The sequence below is a fragment of the Doryrhamphus excisus genome, chromosome 15 (assembly GCF_030265055.1).
Source record: "Doryrhamphus excisus isolate RoL2022-K1 chromosome 15, RoL_Dexc_1.0, whole genome shotgun sequence".
NCBI classification, from domain to species: Eukaryota; Metazoa; Chordata; class Actinopteri; order Syngnathiformes; family Syngnathidae; genus Doryrhamphus; species Doryrhamphus excisus.
In genome coordinates, this window is record NC_080480.1 from 4,177,231 (window position 1) to 4,191,120 (window position 13,890).

Below are 13,890 nucleotides of genomic sequence, written 5' to 3' on the forward strand. Positions count from 1 at the left end.
ACATGCCTGTTCCAACGCTGATTGGAACGCGGATCTCCTGGCTAACATGCTAGCTCACCACTCCCCCATTGTGCTGCCTCGTCATGGAATATCCGTTTCCAATGTTCCTTATCCATTCGCATTCAATTTCCTGGTGCAGAAAAAAGTGCAATTATATTCAGCAGCGTTCCTGTGCAACTTAAGTAGATGGAAAACATTGTTATCAGACCTGACGTCATTATTCCGCTCTAGTGTGTAGGTGGGCGTATTCACTGGAGCACTTGCATGAGTCACCCATGTTGTGGTGTGCATGCAGGAGTGAAAAAGCACATACAACAGGATGCATGTCTTTTTGCAAGCAGGGTGTTTTCCCAGTGAAAACTCAACAATGGCACAAGACTTCCTCTTGCATGCACAGCGAAGTCACTGTTTGGTTTCTGTGGTCCTGTGGCATGCTTTGAAGACTGAAATTTCTTTTCTCTGACTAATATAATTAAGACAAATATAACTAGTCATATTGTTAATCCGATATGTCGTCTTTTTGATATTTACCCCCTCTTGCCTCCAAATTGGGCGGAAATAGTGACCCATGTCGACATTACATTACACATTTGCTACTAACTTTTCATTAAATTTCTTATCTATAGGCTGCACGGTGGAAAAGTGGTTAGCACGCAGGCCTCACAGCTAGGATGCACAGTTTGCATGTTCTCCCCCGCTGTGCATGCGTGGGCGAGAGGCGGGGTACACCCTGGACTGGTGGCCAGCCAATCACAGGGCACATATAGACAAACAACCATTCACACTCACATTCATACCTATGGACAATTCGGAGTCGTCAATTAACCTAGCATGTTTTTGGAATGTGGGAGCAAACCGGAGTACCCGGAGAAAACCCACGCATGCACGGGGAGAACATGCAAACTCCACACAGAGATGGCCGAAGGTGGAATTGAACTCGGGTCTCCAACAAAAGAGTTGTGTAATGTCATAAAAAATGAATTATAGGAGTGTATAAGTGACTATAGGGGTGCTACTTCATGTCTAGAGAGCTCTAATAATGTTTAAAAAAAACACATTTAGAAGGTTCATTCATTCATTCATTTTCTAGCGTTTATCCTCATGAGGGTCGTGGGGGGTGCTGGAGCCTATCCCAGCTGTCTTGAAACACACGCATGCACGGGGAGAACATGCAAACTCCACACAGAGATGGCTGAGGGTGGGATTGAACTCAGGTCTCTTAGCCCACTCGACCGCCGTGCAGCCCCACGACCTAATTATTATTACAATAGGTTTTTCCCAACCAATACATCGTAATGTTATGGTAATCCACAAATTGACAATGTCACAACCATTCACTGAACATACCAGTTTCCTCCACTTTTGACCCAAAATTGACAAAAAGCTCTTATATGACATTCCTGTTGACTTTGGTCGATAAATATAGCAGTTATAGATTTGTCCTACTTATTATGTGTGCAGGAGAAGTCCACGCACAGTGGCTTTCTTGGCAGGTGATTAGTAAAAACGTATGTAGGGGCATAACTGTGAAATCCCAGTAGCCTACTGAGTTCCACATATACCCTGAAGCTACTTGGACTTCCCCCCCCGTCCTCAAATTGATTTCTCATCTGGTTTAAGTCCTAAATCCTCCTTAGGAGGCCGCTGCCGAATGAATCATCTCTGCTGCAGCCTCTCTTACACGCTGTACTCGCCGTGCTCTCATGTCGAAAATGTAATGCTATGATATAAAGTCAATTTGAATATAAGGCGATGTGGAAATCGATCCTTTGAGTTTAGACTCCACTATTATTATTATTATTTTTTTTTTTTTTACAGATTATGAACATAGCCAGCTCAATAGTCCCATTGTCATGTGTTGTTTAGATGCGTTTGAAAGTCTTGCCAAAGGGCAGCTAATATGAAGAATGTGATGAAATGCTTGTGAGGTTGGAACAAAGTAATGAGTTCTTGTGAGAACTCGGGTGCATGTGATCATAAGTAGAGATGCCCTCCCTTTTTTTTTTTCTTTTTCTTTAACTTGTTTTTGCATGTTTGAGCTGTTCATTAGTCTGTGTCTTCATCACACTAACACACACACACACAGATCTCGGTGATAGCAGGTAACCAAGCAACTTCTCTTGTGTTTTGTGTCAAGCAGAACCTGGAATTTGTCTTCTTCCTGACTCCAGACTGACCGCAGTCTTTGGGTACAGAAGATATCGTTCCACCAGCCACTGCCATGTCAGGTAGCTATTCATTTTAAAATTTTGACATTTTTTAACATTTTTTATTGTTTCATTGTATTCTACACTGGTCTCCAACAAGGAACATTGTTTTATTTAGGATTATGTCTTATTATCACTACTATATTAGGTAATAGGAGTGTAAAGGTGGCTAATAATGTTAAAACATACTTAGAAGGCTGTAAACATGTTTTCTATTCTCCAACTATGAAAATATTCCATTAATAAGTAATAAATCCTGGGTAATAAGTGTTTTAAGGTGGGCATAGGGGTGTTATTTCTTGCCAAGAGGTCTCTAATAATGTTAAAAAACATACTTAGAAGGCTGCAAACATGTTTTCTATAATCCAACTATGAAAATATTCCATTAATAAGTAATAAATCCTGGGTAATAAGTGTGTGGAGGTGGCCATAGGGGTGTTATTTCATGCCAAGGGCTCTCTAATAATGTTAAAAAACATACTTAGAAGGCTGTAAACATGTTTTCTATACTCCAACTATGAAAATATTCCATTAATAAGTAATAAATCCTGGGTAATAAGTGTTTTAAGGTGGGCATAGGGGTGTTATTTCATGCCAAGAGGTCTCTAATAATGTTGAAAAACATACTTAGAAGGCTGTAAACATGTTTTCTATACTCCATCTATGAAAATATTCCATTAATAAGTAATAAATCCTGGGTAATAAGTATGTGAAGGTGGCCATAGGGGTGTTATTTCATGCCAAGAGGTCTCTAATAATGTTAAAACAAACATACTTAGAAGGCTGTAAACATGTTTTCTACACTCCAACTATGAAAATATTCCATTAATAAGTAATAAATCCTGGGTAATAACTGTGTGAAGGTGGCCATAGGGGTGTTATTTCATGCCTGGAGGTCTCTAATCATGTTAAAAAACATACTTAGAAGGCTGTAAACATTTTTCCTATACTCCAACTATGAAAATATTCCATTAATAAGTAATAAATCCTGGGTAATAAGTGTGTGAAGGTGGCTATCGGGGTGTTATTTCATGCCTGGAGGTCTCTAATAATGTTAAAAAACATACTTAGAAGGCTGTAAACATTTTTCCTATACTCCAACTATGAAAATACTCCATTAATAAGTAATAAATCCTGGGTAATAAGTGTGTGAAGGTGGCCATAGGGGTGTTATTTCATGCCTAGAGGTCTCTAATAATGTTAAAAAACATACTTAGAAGGCTGCAAACATGTTTTCTATAATCCAACTATGAAAATATTCCATTAATAAGTAATAAATCCTGGGTAATAAGTGTTTTAAGGTGGGCATAGGGGTGTTATTTCATGCCAAGAGGTCTCTAATAATGTTGAAAAACATACTTAGAAGGCTGTAAACATGTTTTCTATACTCCATCTATGAAAATATTCCATTAATAAGTAATAAATCCTGGATAATAAGTGTGAAGGTGGCCATAGGGGTGTTATGTCATGTCTGGAGGGCTCTAATAATGTCAAAAACCGTATTTAGAAACTCGTAAACAGGTTTTCTATGCTCTAACTATGAAAATATTCCATGCACCACGATGGAGGCTTTGCTGTACACTACGTTGTTCTTCCCAAAGCTTGTTTTGATTGTGTGTATTTTGTAGGTACTTACACTCCAGCCCCTGGTGGGCCCTTCTCAGCGCTCACTCCAAGCATGTGGCCCCAGGACATCCTGGCCAAGTACCATCAAGTGAGCACAGGACTACTTCTTGTTGTTTTTGTTTAGGTAACGTAATAGTACCAGTTAAAGTAAAAATAGTTTTTTTTCCATTCCCCCCTACAGAAAGATAACTCAGAAGAAAATGAACTCGAGTATGATGAGTTTGGCTTTAGAGTGGACATTGAAGGTAATACTTCACACATATGAATATGCTCACATGTGCGCATGTGATTTCAGTGTTACGCTTACAACTTGCTCAGTATCTTGTTAACGCTCTGCTAAAACGATCCATCATTGCTGCACATCACACGATTTCATTTGTTTACACGCAGCCTCTTGTTGTCCATGTACTGTTTTTTTTTCCACCCGCGGTGGTTGTTTTGCCGTCAATCAAATCCTCATCTCTTTCTCACTCATCTCCGTCAGAGTCCGATGCGCCCAGTCCTTGGCTGGGCACCGAAGGCTCGCCGCAACGTGAAAACCCACAGCAGAGGTTACGGTGGCAAGCCCATTTGGAGTTCACGCACAATCACACCGTGGGTGACCTCACCTGGGAGCTCATTGCTCCAGTCCTGCCACGCTCCGAGCGTCTGCGCTCGCTCGTGCTCGGCGGCGTTCCTCACAGCATGCGGCCACAGGTAATTATTCATTATTATGTCTGCGACTCTGTAATCAGGAAAAAGCTGAAAGTGGCAATTATGGAAATAATTACATGTTTATTCTTATAAAAGTGTGACTTTTTTTTCTAATTTGAATATTATTATTTTCATAAAATTATAGTTGTTTTTACATTTCTTCTGTTGTTGTTGTTTTTTTTTTTTTTTACAACTTTTTGGAGTATATTTTCTTCATGTTATATGGTTACTTTATTCCCACATTTTACCTTATTCCCACAATATTGCATCTCTTTCTGATTTTACAAAACCTTACTTTATTATTTATTATTATTATATTATATTATTATTACTATTATATTATTTTTATTGTTATTATTATTATATTATTATTATTGTTGTTATTATTATTATTATTACTTTTATTATTAAAATTGCTTTTTAAATTTAATGCAAGTTTCTGCTACTAAAATTACATAAATCTTCTTCAAATAAATAATATATAAATATTATATATATATATATATATAAAAATAATAGTAATAAATTTCTTCATATTTTTTATATTTATTTTATTTTTTTCTGTATATATTTTGACTTTATTCTAAAAATTAAGGCAGATTTTTAGTTAAACATTGAAATGCTTTCTCCTTGCAAGTTATGGATGCGTCTGTCCGGAGCATTGCAGAAGAAGAGGACCTCTGACATCACGTACAAAGAAATCATCAAGAACAGCTCTGACGACGACACCACCACATCTAAACAGGTGAAAGCCCTCAAAGCATGTACAAGAACCCAAATTCCTCACCATAATGTTCAAATCTGTCCCTCAGATAGAGAAAGATCTGTTACGGACAATGCCGACCAACGTGTGCTTCAACAGCCTGACGAGTGTTGGGGTCCCAAGGCTGCGGCGGGTACTTCGAGGCCTGGCCTGGCTTTACCCCGACATCGGGTATTGTCAGGGAACTGGCATGGTGAGAAAGTCACCTACTCATATCTCGTCTATCTTTGGTAGCGGTTTCATTATCTTGATGACTCCGTGCCCCCTCCTGCAGGTGGTTTCCTGTCTGCTGCTCTTCATGGAGGAGGAGGATGTGCTATGGATGATGTGTGCCTTGATAGAAGACCTTCTCCCTCCGTCCTACTTCTCCTCCACTTTGCTGGGTGTCCAAACAGACCAGAGGGTGCTTCGTCAGCTCATTGTTCAGTACCTGCCAGCATTGGACCGCCTACTGCAGGAGCATGACATAGGTAGAACTTGAAAAGGGTGAAATAATAAGAACTGATGTCTTCTTAAAAGAGGAATAAATGGTCTTATGATCTTCCATGTACATCTAGAGCTGTCGCTGATCACGTTACACTGGTTCCTGACATCCTTTGCCAGTGTGGTGGATATCCGTCTGCTGCTCAGGATTTGGGACCTCCTCTTCTACCAGGGCTCCTTGGTGCTCTTCCAGGTCACACTGGGCATGCTCAAGATCAAGGTCTGTACCCTACATTACATATACTTCCTGGTTACGATGTGTAATCAATAATTAATAATAATAACAAATAAGTTAGGGGTGCACGGCGGTCGAGTGGTTAGCGCGCAGATCTTCAATTCCACCCTCGGCCATCTCTGGCTGAGTTTGCATGTTCTCCCCGTGCATGCGTGGGTTTTCTCCGGGTCCTCCGGTTTCCTCCCACATTCCAAAAACATGCTAGGTTAATTAGCGACTCCAAATTGTCCATAGGTATGAATGTGAGTGTGAATGGTTGTTTGTCTATATGTGCCCTGTGATTGGCTGGCCACCAGTCCAGGGTGTACCCTGCCTCTCGCCCCAAGACAGCTGGAATAGGCTCCAGCATACCCATGACCCTCGTGAGGATAAGCGGTAGAAAATGAATGAATGTGCATTTGGGGGGGGGGAGTACAACAACAATGAATCTCCCACCCAATAAAACTAAAATAAAGTAAAATTATTTCAACAACATGCATGCTAGGTTAATTGGCGACTCCAAATTGTCCATAGGTATGAATGTGAGTGTGAATGGTTGTTTGTCTCTATGTGCCCTGCGATTGGCTGGCCACCAGTCCAGGGTGTACCCCGCCCGAAGACAGCTGGGATAAGCTCCAGCATCCCCCCGCGACCCTAGGTGGATATAGGGGTGCTATTTTATGTCTGTAGGGCTTTAATGGTGTTATACATATTTGAAGGTCATTAGTAGGTTTTTTATGCATTAACTGTGAACATATTACATTTTCACTCCAGACCCAATTAACAGTGATAAATGAGGGATTACTTTAAATGATTCATCTATCAATATGCCCATGCATAGTGTGTCACGTTGAAAATCAATCACACAAATGTAACGCCGCTCCCATCAGGAGGAGGAACTCATATCGTCAGAGAACTCTGCGTCCATTTTCAACACGCTGTCCGACCTGCCGAGCCAGCTGAAAGACGGACCCGCGGTTCTCGGCGAGGCGATGAGGCTTGCAGGGAATCTGTCCCAGGATACGCTGGAAGCCCACAGACACAAGCACCTCGCTTACATCCTGAACGAACAAGCCCAGCTCAACAGCGGAAGCAACACGCCGCTCAATTCTAATTTCAACAAGGTCAGTCCGTTCAAATCACTTTAGACCAGGTTTTGTCAGCATGCGCTGTGAATGCTCAAGTGTGTGTGTGTGTGTGTGTCTGTGTGTTGCAGGTGGTGAGGAGGCAATCCCTGCACAGAAAGTCCACGCTAACCTCCCTGCTCTTCGGGGAGGACGAGGCCGAAACTCTCAAATCTAAAAACATTAAGCAGACCGAGCTTGTGGCGGCTCTTCGAGAAGCCATAACCCGGACCGCCGAACATTTCCACTGTCTGGACCCACGCCACTCCAGCGCCGTGAGTTCAAACCCTTCAGCTATCAAGTCACTCGGCGAAGATAAAAAAAACAACCTCACACCACCGCACACTTATCCCTGTAGGAATTAACTCCGGATTACTCCATGGAGAGCCACCAACGCGACCATGAAAACTTCCTGGTCGTCTCCAGAAACCGGCGAAGGAGGGCGAAGGCTTTGCTGGATTTTGAGCGGCATGACGATGATGAGTTGGGCTTCAGGAAGAATGACATCATCACTGTGAGTGTCGTGAACACTAACAGAGAACCGTTTTAGTACAGGGGTGTCCAAAGCGCGGCACGCAGTTGAAGAGGATTTTTTGCATCCTTTCGTTTTTTCAGGATGTAGCCAAGAAAAACTTAGGACACCCCTGTTGTCGTATAAACAACATTCGTCCCACAGCCACCAGCCTTGGCGTCATAATGCACAGTGATTTTAAACTCAATAATTAATGCAGTTATAAAATCCTGTTTTTATCAACTTCGGCTTTTATCTAAAATTAAATCGTTTTTATCTTTGCAACACTTTGAGCAAGTCATGCACGCTTTTATTTCATCACGTCTGGACTACTGTAATGCACTTTATTCTGGAATTAGCCAAAATTCTCCCCCCCCCCCCGCTTACAGTTAGTCCAGAACTCTGCCGCACGGCTTTTAACAGGAACCACATCACCCCAATTCTGGATTCTGCATTGGTTGCCTGTTCGCTTTAGGATTTTATTGTTTGTTTTTAAGGCATTGTGAATAGGCTGGCCCCTAAATACATCTCGGACCTCACCCAAATTTACTCTCCAGCGCGGTCACTGAGGTCCGAGGGCCAGCTCCAACTTGTGGTGCCCAAGATGAGATTTAAGACCAGGGGAGACCGAGCCTTTTCTGTGGTTGACCCCAAGCTATGGAACTCTCTCTCCTCCCAAGTGTTGGGGTCGGCACCGACGCGTTTTACATTTTAATACGTAAAAAGAATCACATAACATTTGTTTATTGCATTGAGGTTTTTTGACTTTGTCAGGAAACCAAAAGTATTAAAAACAACATTTTCATGGATGAGGAAGCCTAAGAAGGTAACCAAGACATGAGAAGCAAATTTGATGGTAACTTATTGTTTTTAGTGTATTTTATATATGATTTAATACATGGCTCCAAACCGACCCGTTAACATAAAAGATGATACCCGTCATATGGGCCTGTGTCTTTTAGTTCTTGCTTTTTATTTTAATTGGTTTTATTTTTATACTTTTATTGCTTTAATTCTTGTTTTTAATATTTTATTTAAAATATTTTTATTTTTAATATTTTACTATTTTATTTCTTATTTGATCGTTTAGTTTTGGATTCAATTCAATTTGTACATTTATTCATTATTTTATTTTTTATTTTACTAGTCTGTGCAGCACTTTGGAAACTTTATAAAATGTACTATATAAATAAAGTGGATTGGATTGTACTTACACTGCCTGTGATTCTTCCACCCAGATCATCTCACAGAAGGATGAACACTGCTGGGTGGGAGAGCTCAACGGTCTTCGAGGTGTGTTTGCTGATTTAACAATACTGTCCATTATTTTCACCATAACCTTATTCCGCTACCTCTTTTTTGTTTTTAGGCTGGTTCCCTGCAAAGTTTGTTGAGATCCTGGACGAGAGAAGTAAAGAGTACTCGCTAGCAGGCGACGACTCCGTGACAGAAGCTGTGACGGATCTTGCCAGAGGGACCCTATGTCCGGCCCTCAAGGCCATCTTCCTGCACGGCCTAAAGAAACCCTCCATTTTGGGCGGGCCCTGTCATCCGTGGTTATTCATAGAAGAGGTGGAAGTCCATTTCTTCTTCTCTTTTACACTTTTCACTGTGTCATGTCTATTAAAATCAGTGTTTGTTCTCCTCAGGCGGCCAGCAGGGAGGTCGAGAGGGACTTCAACTCTGTCTACTCCAGACTGGTGCTGTGTAAAACGTACAGGTATACTTCCACATGGTTATTTACTTGCAGTGTTTTTATGCTTGTACGGAGATGTAATTCTCGGCCATGTTTGTACTCCAGGTTGGATGAAGATGGGAAGGTTCTTACTCCAGAGGAGCTCCTGTACAGAGTGAGTAAGCATCAGGTTTTTCTGCAGAAGGAAATGTCTCGTTCTGCAAAAGGTCGCAGGGAGACAGGGGTGTCCAAACTTTTTCCAGCGAGAGCCACACAGTGAAGAATAATAGGATGCACAGACCACTTGGATCCTTTTAAAACAACATGCATGACTTTTCATCTTTTATTATTCTCACTTTTTTTCTCTTCCTTCTTGTATATTTACTGCTAATTTTCAAGTTTTGCTGTTTTTTAAAATTTTATTTTTATATATTTTCAAGTGAAATTGTATTTTAGAGGGCTGCACAGTGGTTGAGTGGTTAGCGTGCAGGTCACACAACTTGGAGACCCGCGTTCGATTCCACCCAATTCAGTTTGCATGTTCTCCCCGCGCATGCATGGGTTTTCTCCGGGTACTCTGGTTTCCTCCCACATTCCAAAAACATGCTAGGTTAACTAGCATGCATAGGTATGAATGTGAGTGTGAATGGTTGTTTGTCTATATGTGCCCTGTGATTGGCTGGCCATCAGTCCAGGGTGTACCCCGCCTCTCGCCCAAAGACAGCTGGGATAGGCTCCAGCATACCCATGACCCTGGTGAGGATAAGCGGTAGAAAATGAATGAATGAATGAATGTGCACGGGGGGGTACAACAATGAATCTCACACACAATAAAACTAAAATAAAGTAAAATTCTTCCAACAACATGCATGCTAGGTTAATTGGCGACTCCAAATTGTCCATAGGTATGAATGTGAGTGTGAATGGTTGTTTGTCTATATGTGCCCTGTGATTGGCTGGCCACCAGTCACCAGGGTGTACCCTGCCTCTCGCCCAAAAACAGCTGGCTCCAGCACCCCCACGACCCTCATGAGGATAAGCGGTAGAAAATGAATCAATGAATGTGCACTTGGGGGGGAGGGGGGACCAAACAGGAATAATTCTATTTCAACATTTTCTATACAAAGTACAACAATGAATCTCGCACACAATAAAACTAAAATAAAGTAAAATTATTCCAACAACATGCATGCTAGGTTAATTAGCGACTCCAAATTGTTCATAGGTATGAATGTGAGTGTGAATGGTTGTTTGTCTATATGTGCCCTGTGATTGGCTCCCTCTTGCCCAAGACAGCTGGGATAGGCTCCAGCACCCTTGTGATGGTAAGCGGTAGAAAATGAATGAATGAATAGTATTTTAGAATGTGCCACTTTGGACTCCCCTGCAGTAAGACAATATGGTGTACATGAGCGCCCTCTGTCTGCTCTTTTCAGGCGGTGCAGTCAGTCAACATGAGCCACGACTCGGCGCACGCTCAAATGGACGTCAAATTCAGGTCTCTCATCTGCGTCGGCCTCAAGTGAGTTTGTCGGACTCTTCCGGGATGAGAAAGTAAGCTTGGCCAAACACGAAGATGTATTTTATCTTTTTTTTTTTATCTCCCAGTGAGCAGGTGCTGCACCTATGGCTGGAGGTGTTATGCTCCAGCATGGCGGCTGTAGAAAAATGGTATCACCCGTGGTCGTTTCTGCGCAGTCCCGGTTGGGTTCAGATCAAGTGTGAACTCAGGTATGATTTTGTGCCAAAATGGACGAGGCATATAGGAAGTGTACATAAACGAGCTACTTCTTAATGCTTCCTCAGGGTCCTTTCAAAGTTTGCCTTCAGTCTCTCTCAAGATTGTGAGCTACCTGAGCGGAAAGAGGTAAGCTCAGCCCGCCAAAGATCGAGAGACACAGATACATAAGTGTAGTGTGGTGTTTATTATCCTGTCATTATGTCCATTCTTCTTGCAGGAGAAGGAACAGAGGCCGCTGAAAGAGGGCGTGCAGGACATGCTGGTCAAACATCACCTCTTCAGCTGGGACATAGACGGCTAGAGGAACGCTATAAAAAACTCCAAAGGTGGCGTTGAATGGTGTATATGCGTGTGTGTGTGTCCTCCAAGCATCTTTTTGTCTGCTTGTGACAGACAGCAAGTCAGTTTGAAAGTACGGACTTAATTGTCCGACATCGGTAACACATTTCAAAGACTCTAAAAAAAACATCACCTTTAAAAGAAAACTGCACTTTTTTTTATTTTGTCCATTATCCGCAATCCTTATGTGGGACATGAACACACGTCTTTCTTTTTTTTTGTGCATTCTATTCCACCGAGAAAGCCTCCACAAAGCGCCATTAAGGTTCAATTTACATAACGATACCTGCATGTTAACCAAGTTACAGCAACATTATTATTACTATATATATTGTTATGCAGCTGCACGGTGGTCGAATGGTTAGCGCACAGACTTCACAGCTAGGAGACCTGAGTTCAATCCCACCCTCGGTCATCTCTGTGTGGAGTTTGCATGTTCTCCCCGTGCATGCGTGGGTTTTCTCCGGGTACTCCGGTTTCCTCCCACATTCCAAAAACATGCTAGGTTAATTGGCGACTCCAAATTGTCCATAGGTATGAATGTGAGTGTGAATGGTTGTTTGTCTATATGTGCCCTGTGATTGGCTGGCCACCAGTCCAGGGTGTACCCCGCCTCTCGCCCGAAGTCAGCTGGGATAGGCTCCAGCGACCCTTGTGAGGATAAGCGGTAGAAAATGAATGAATTAATCTATGTTACTGCTGCAGTGACACCTCACCACACGCGTGCAGATTAATTAATTAATTAATTAATGCTAGGTGTCGCAATATTAAATCAGTGTCAAAATATGACGAAAATATTGTTAAGTATGTTATCATGATTATATCCGTTACTACATATTCATAGCATTGATATAAAACCTTGTTGGAGATGGGTCTTTCCACACGGAATAAGTGTGAATTATTTTTATTTTGCTCTTTTTATATCTTTATAATTCACAGAAAAGTGTTCATGTGTTCAAGTCTCATATAAAGATTGCGGATGATGGGCGAAAAAGTGCAGTTTTCCTTGAAGCTTCCTTAGTTTCTAGTATGTGTGCATCAAGATGCATCCTATTTTTTGGTAGTTTTACCCCACTGGTAAAACTAAAATATATCTATATATATATTCTATGAAGTACAGAATATTATTCTGTATGCTCTGGACTGCAGCTGTTGTATTTTTTAATTCTAATGAATGTTTATGCAGGAGGGGACACTTCTTTTGGACATTCTTTGGCACTACTAACACTTTTGACGGTAAACTGACAGATTATTTATTTAAAGACCAAAACAACATTCCTGAAGATGTAAAGTTCTAAATGTATTTTTGAGAGAAATGTTAAACTTATCAGATCATATACTACACTAAATGTTGGAATACTAACATGGCACATGCCAAGTACAACCTTCAGAAGTTGTGGATGTGTGTCATATCAAGAATGGAAGTGTGTGTGTGTGTGTGTGTTGCTACCCAAACAGTGGTAGTAAACTGTGCACTCAAAAAGAAAAACAAAAAAAAAAACATTTTTTGTTGGACAATCCAAATAAATGTAATGAATAGAGAACTTTTTTTTTTTGTCTTAAAAGTGAACTTTTGCAATTTTTCTACATTACGCTTCGGATTCCATAGCTTCACTCTAATTATAATTCAATGTCAGTCATATTTAGGCAAATTTTACATTTTTTTTTTCGCTTAAGCATTTTTTGCACAGAAATATGTAAGGCAGAAGACGCATTCAAAGACATTGCAATATGTAGTTTTCTAAACTGGTCACTAGGTGTCAGTAATGTTGCATTGTTGAGACGATAGCCAGCGCAGGAAGTGCTGTGCAGAACAGGAAGTTTAAAAACTCTCCCGTTGCTAGTGTGTCTCTATTGTCTTATATTCGCAAATGTTTACTAAAATAGGGTAATGATTGTAGACCAGGGGTGGGCAAACTACGGCCCGGGGGCCACATCCGGCCCGCCAAGTGTTTGAATACGGCCTGCCCAATCTTTCCAAAGTATTTCATTTAAACTCAACATACAACCTGGCATCATGGCCTGAGCCAACCTTTTGATGGTTTTATCAATTTCGTTTTTTGACATGGTCTGTTGTTTACAAAGTGCTCCTGAAAAAAGGGACACAAGCACATAATAATAATAATAATAATTATTATTATTATTAGATTATTATAATTATTATTAGAACTATTATGATTATTATAATTATTATATTAATGCTAATTATTATATTAATTATATATAATATTATTGTTATATTTGCATATTTTACATAATAATAATATAATAATTATTATTTTAATTTTATTGTAATTATTATAATTTATTATTTTTAAAATATTTAAACATAAAGATAAAATAATAAATAATAATGGCAGATTGCATGACAATTTTACAGATACAATAATACCAGGTGGACTGTTACGTGTAAAATATATAGTCTGACCCCCCCCCCGTAAATTTTGTCATATCAATGCGGCCCACGAGTCAAAAAGTTTGCCCACCCCTGTTGTAGACTCATTTAAAGACATT

General features: G+C 40.6%; 1 protein-coding gene across 3 annotated transcripts in view; it reads left to right on the forward strand.

Moving 5' to 3' along the window:
• Positions 1-13,527, forward strand: part of sgsm3 (small G protein signaling modulator 3) — a 45,115-nt gene extending 31,588 nt beyond the window's left edge. For 2 of the 3 annotated variants that reach the window (XM_058049958.1, XM_058049957.1), the window contains 19 exons: positions 2,141-2,228; positions 3,836-3,921; positions 4,015-4,078; positions 4,318-4,529; positions 5,164-5,271; positions 5,339-5,482; positions 5,564-5,759; positions 5,847-5,992; positions 6,877-7,110; positions 7,203-7,385; positions 7,469-7,624; positions 8,860-8,914; positions 8,991-9,193; positions 9,271-9,341; positions 9,423-9,471; positions 10,733-10,818; positions 10,905-11,027; positions 11,103-11,163; positions 11,255-13,527. In XM_058049958.1, the coding sequence (XP_057905941.1) occupies positions 2,222-2,228; positions 3,836-3,921; positions 4,015-4,078; positions 4,318-4,529; positions 5,164-5,271; positions 5,339-5,482; positions 5,564-5,759; positions 5,847-5,992; positions 6,877-7,110; positions 7,203-7,385; positions 7,469-7,624; positions 8,860-8,914; positions 8,991-9,193; positions 9,271-9,341; positions 9,423-9,471; positions 10,733-10,818; positions 10,905-11,027; positions 11,103-11,163; positions 11,255-11,338 (2,268 nt within the window). In that variant the 5' untranslated portion in view covers positions 2,141-2,221 and the 3' untranslated portion in view covers positions 11,339-13,527. Of the gene's footprint in view, positions 1-2,137; positions 2,229-3,835; positions 3,922-4,014; positions 4,079-4,317; positions 4,530-5,163; positions 5,272-5,338; positions 5,483-5,563; positions 5,760-5,846; positions 5,993-6,876; positions 7,111-7,202; positions 7,386-7,468; positions 7,625-8,859; positions 8,915-8,990; positions 9,194-9,270; positions 9,342-9,422; positions 9,472-10,732; positions 10,819-10,904; positions 11,028-11,102; positions 11,164-11,254 lie in introns of all 3 variants that reach the window. The other variant, XM_058049959.1, reaches the window with a different exon arrangement.
• The last annotated feature ends 363 nt before the right edge of the window (positions 13,528-13,890 follow it).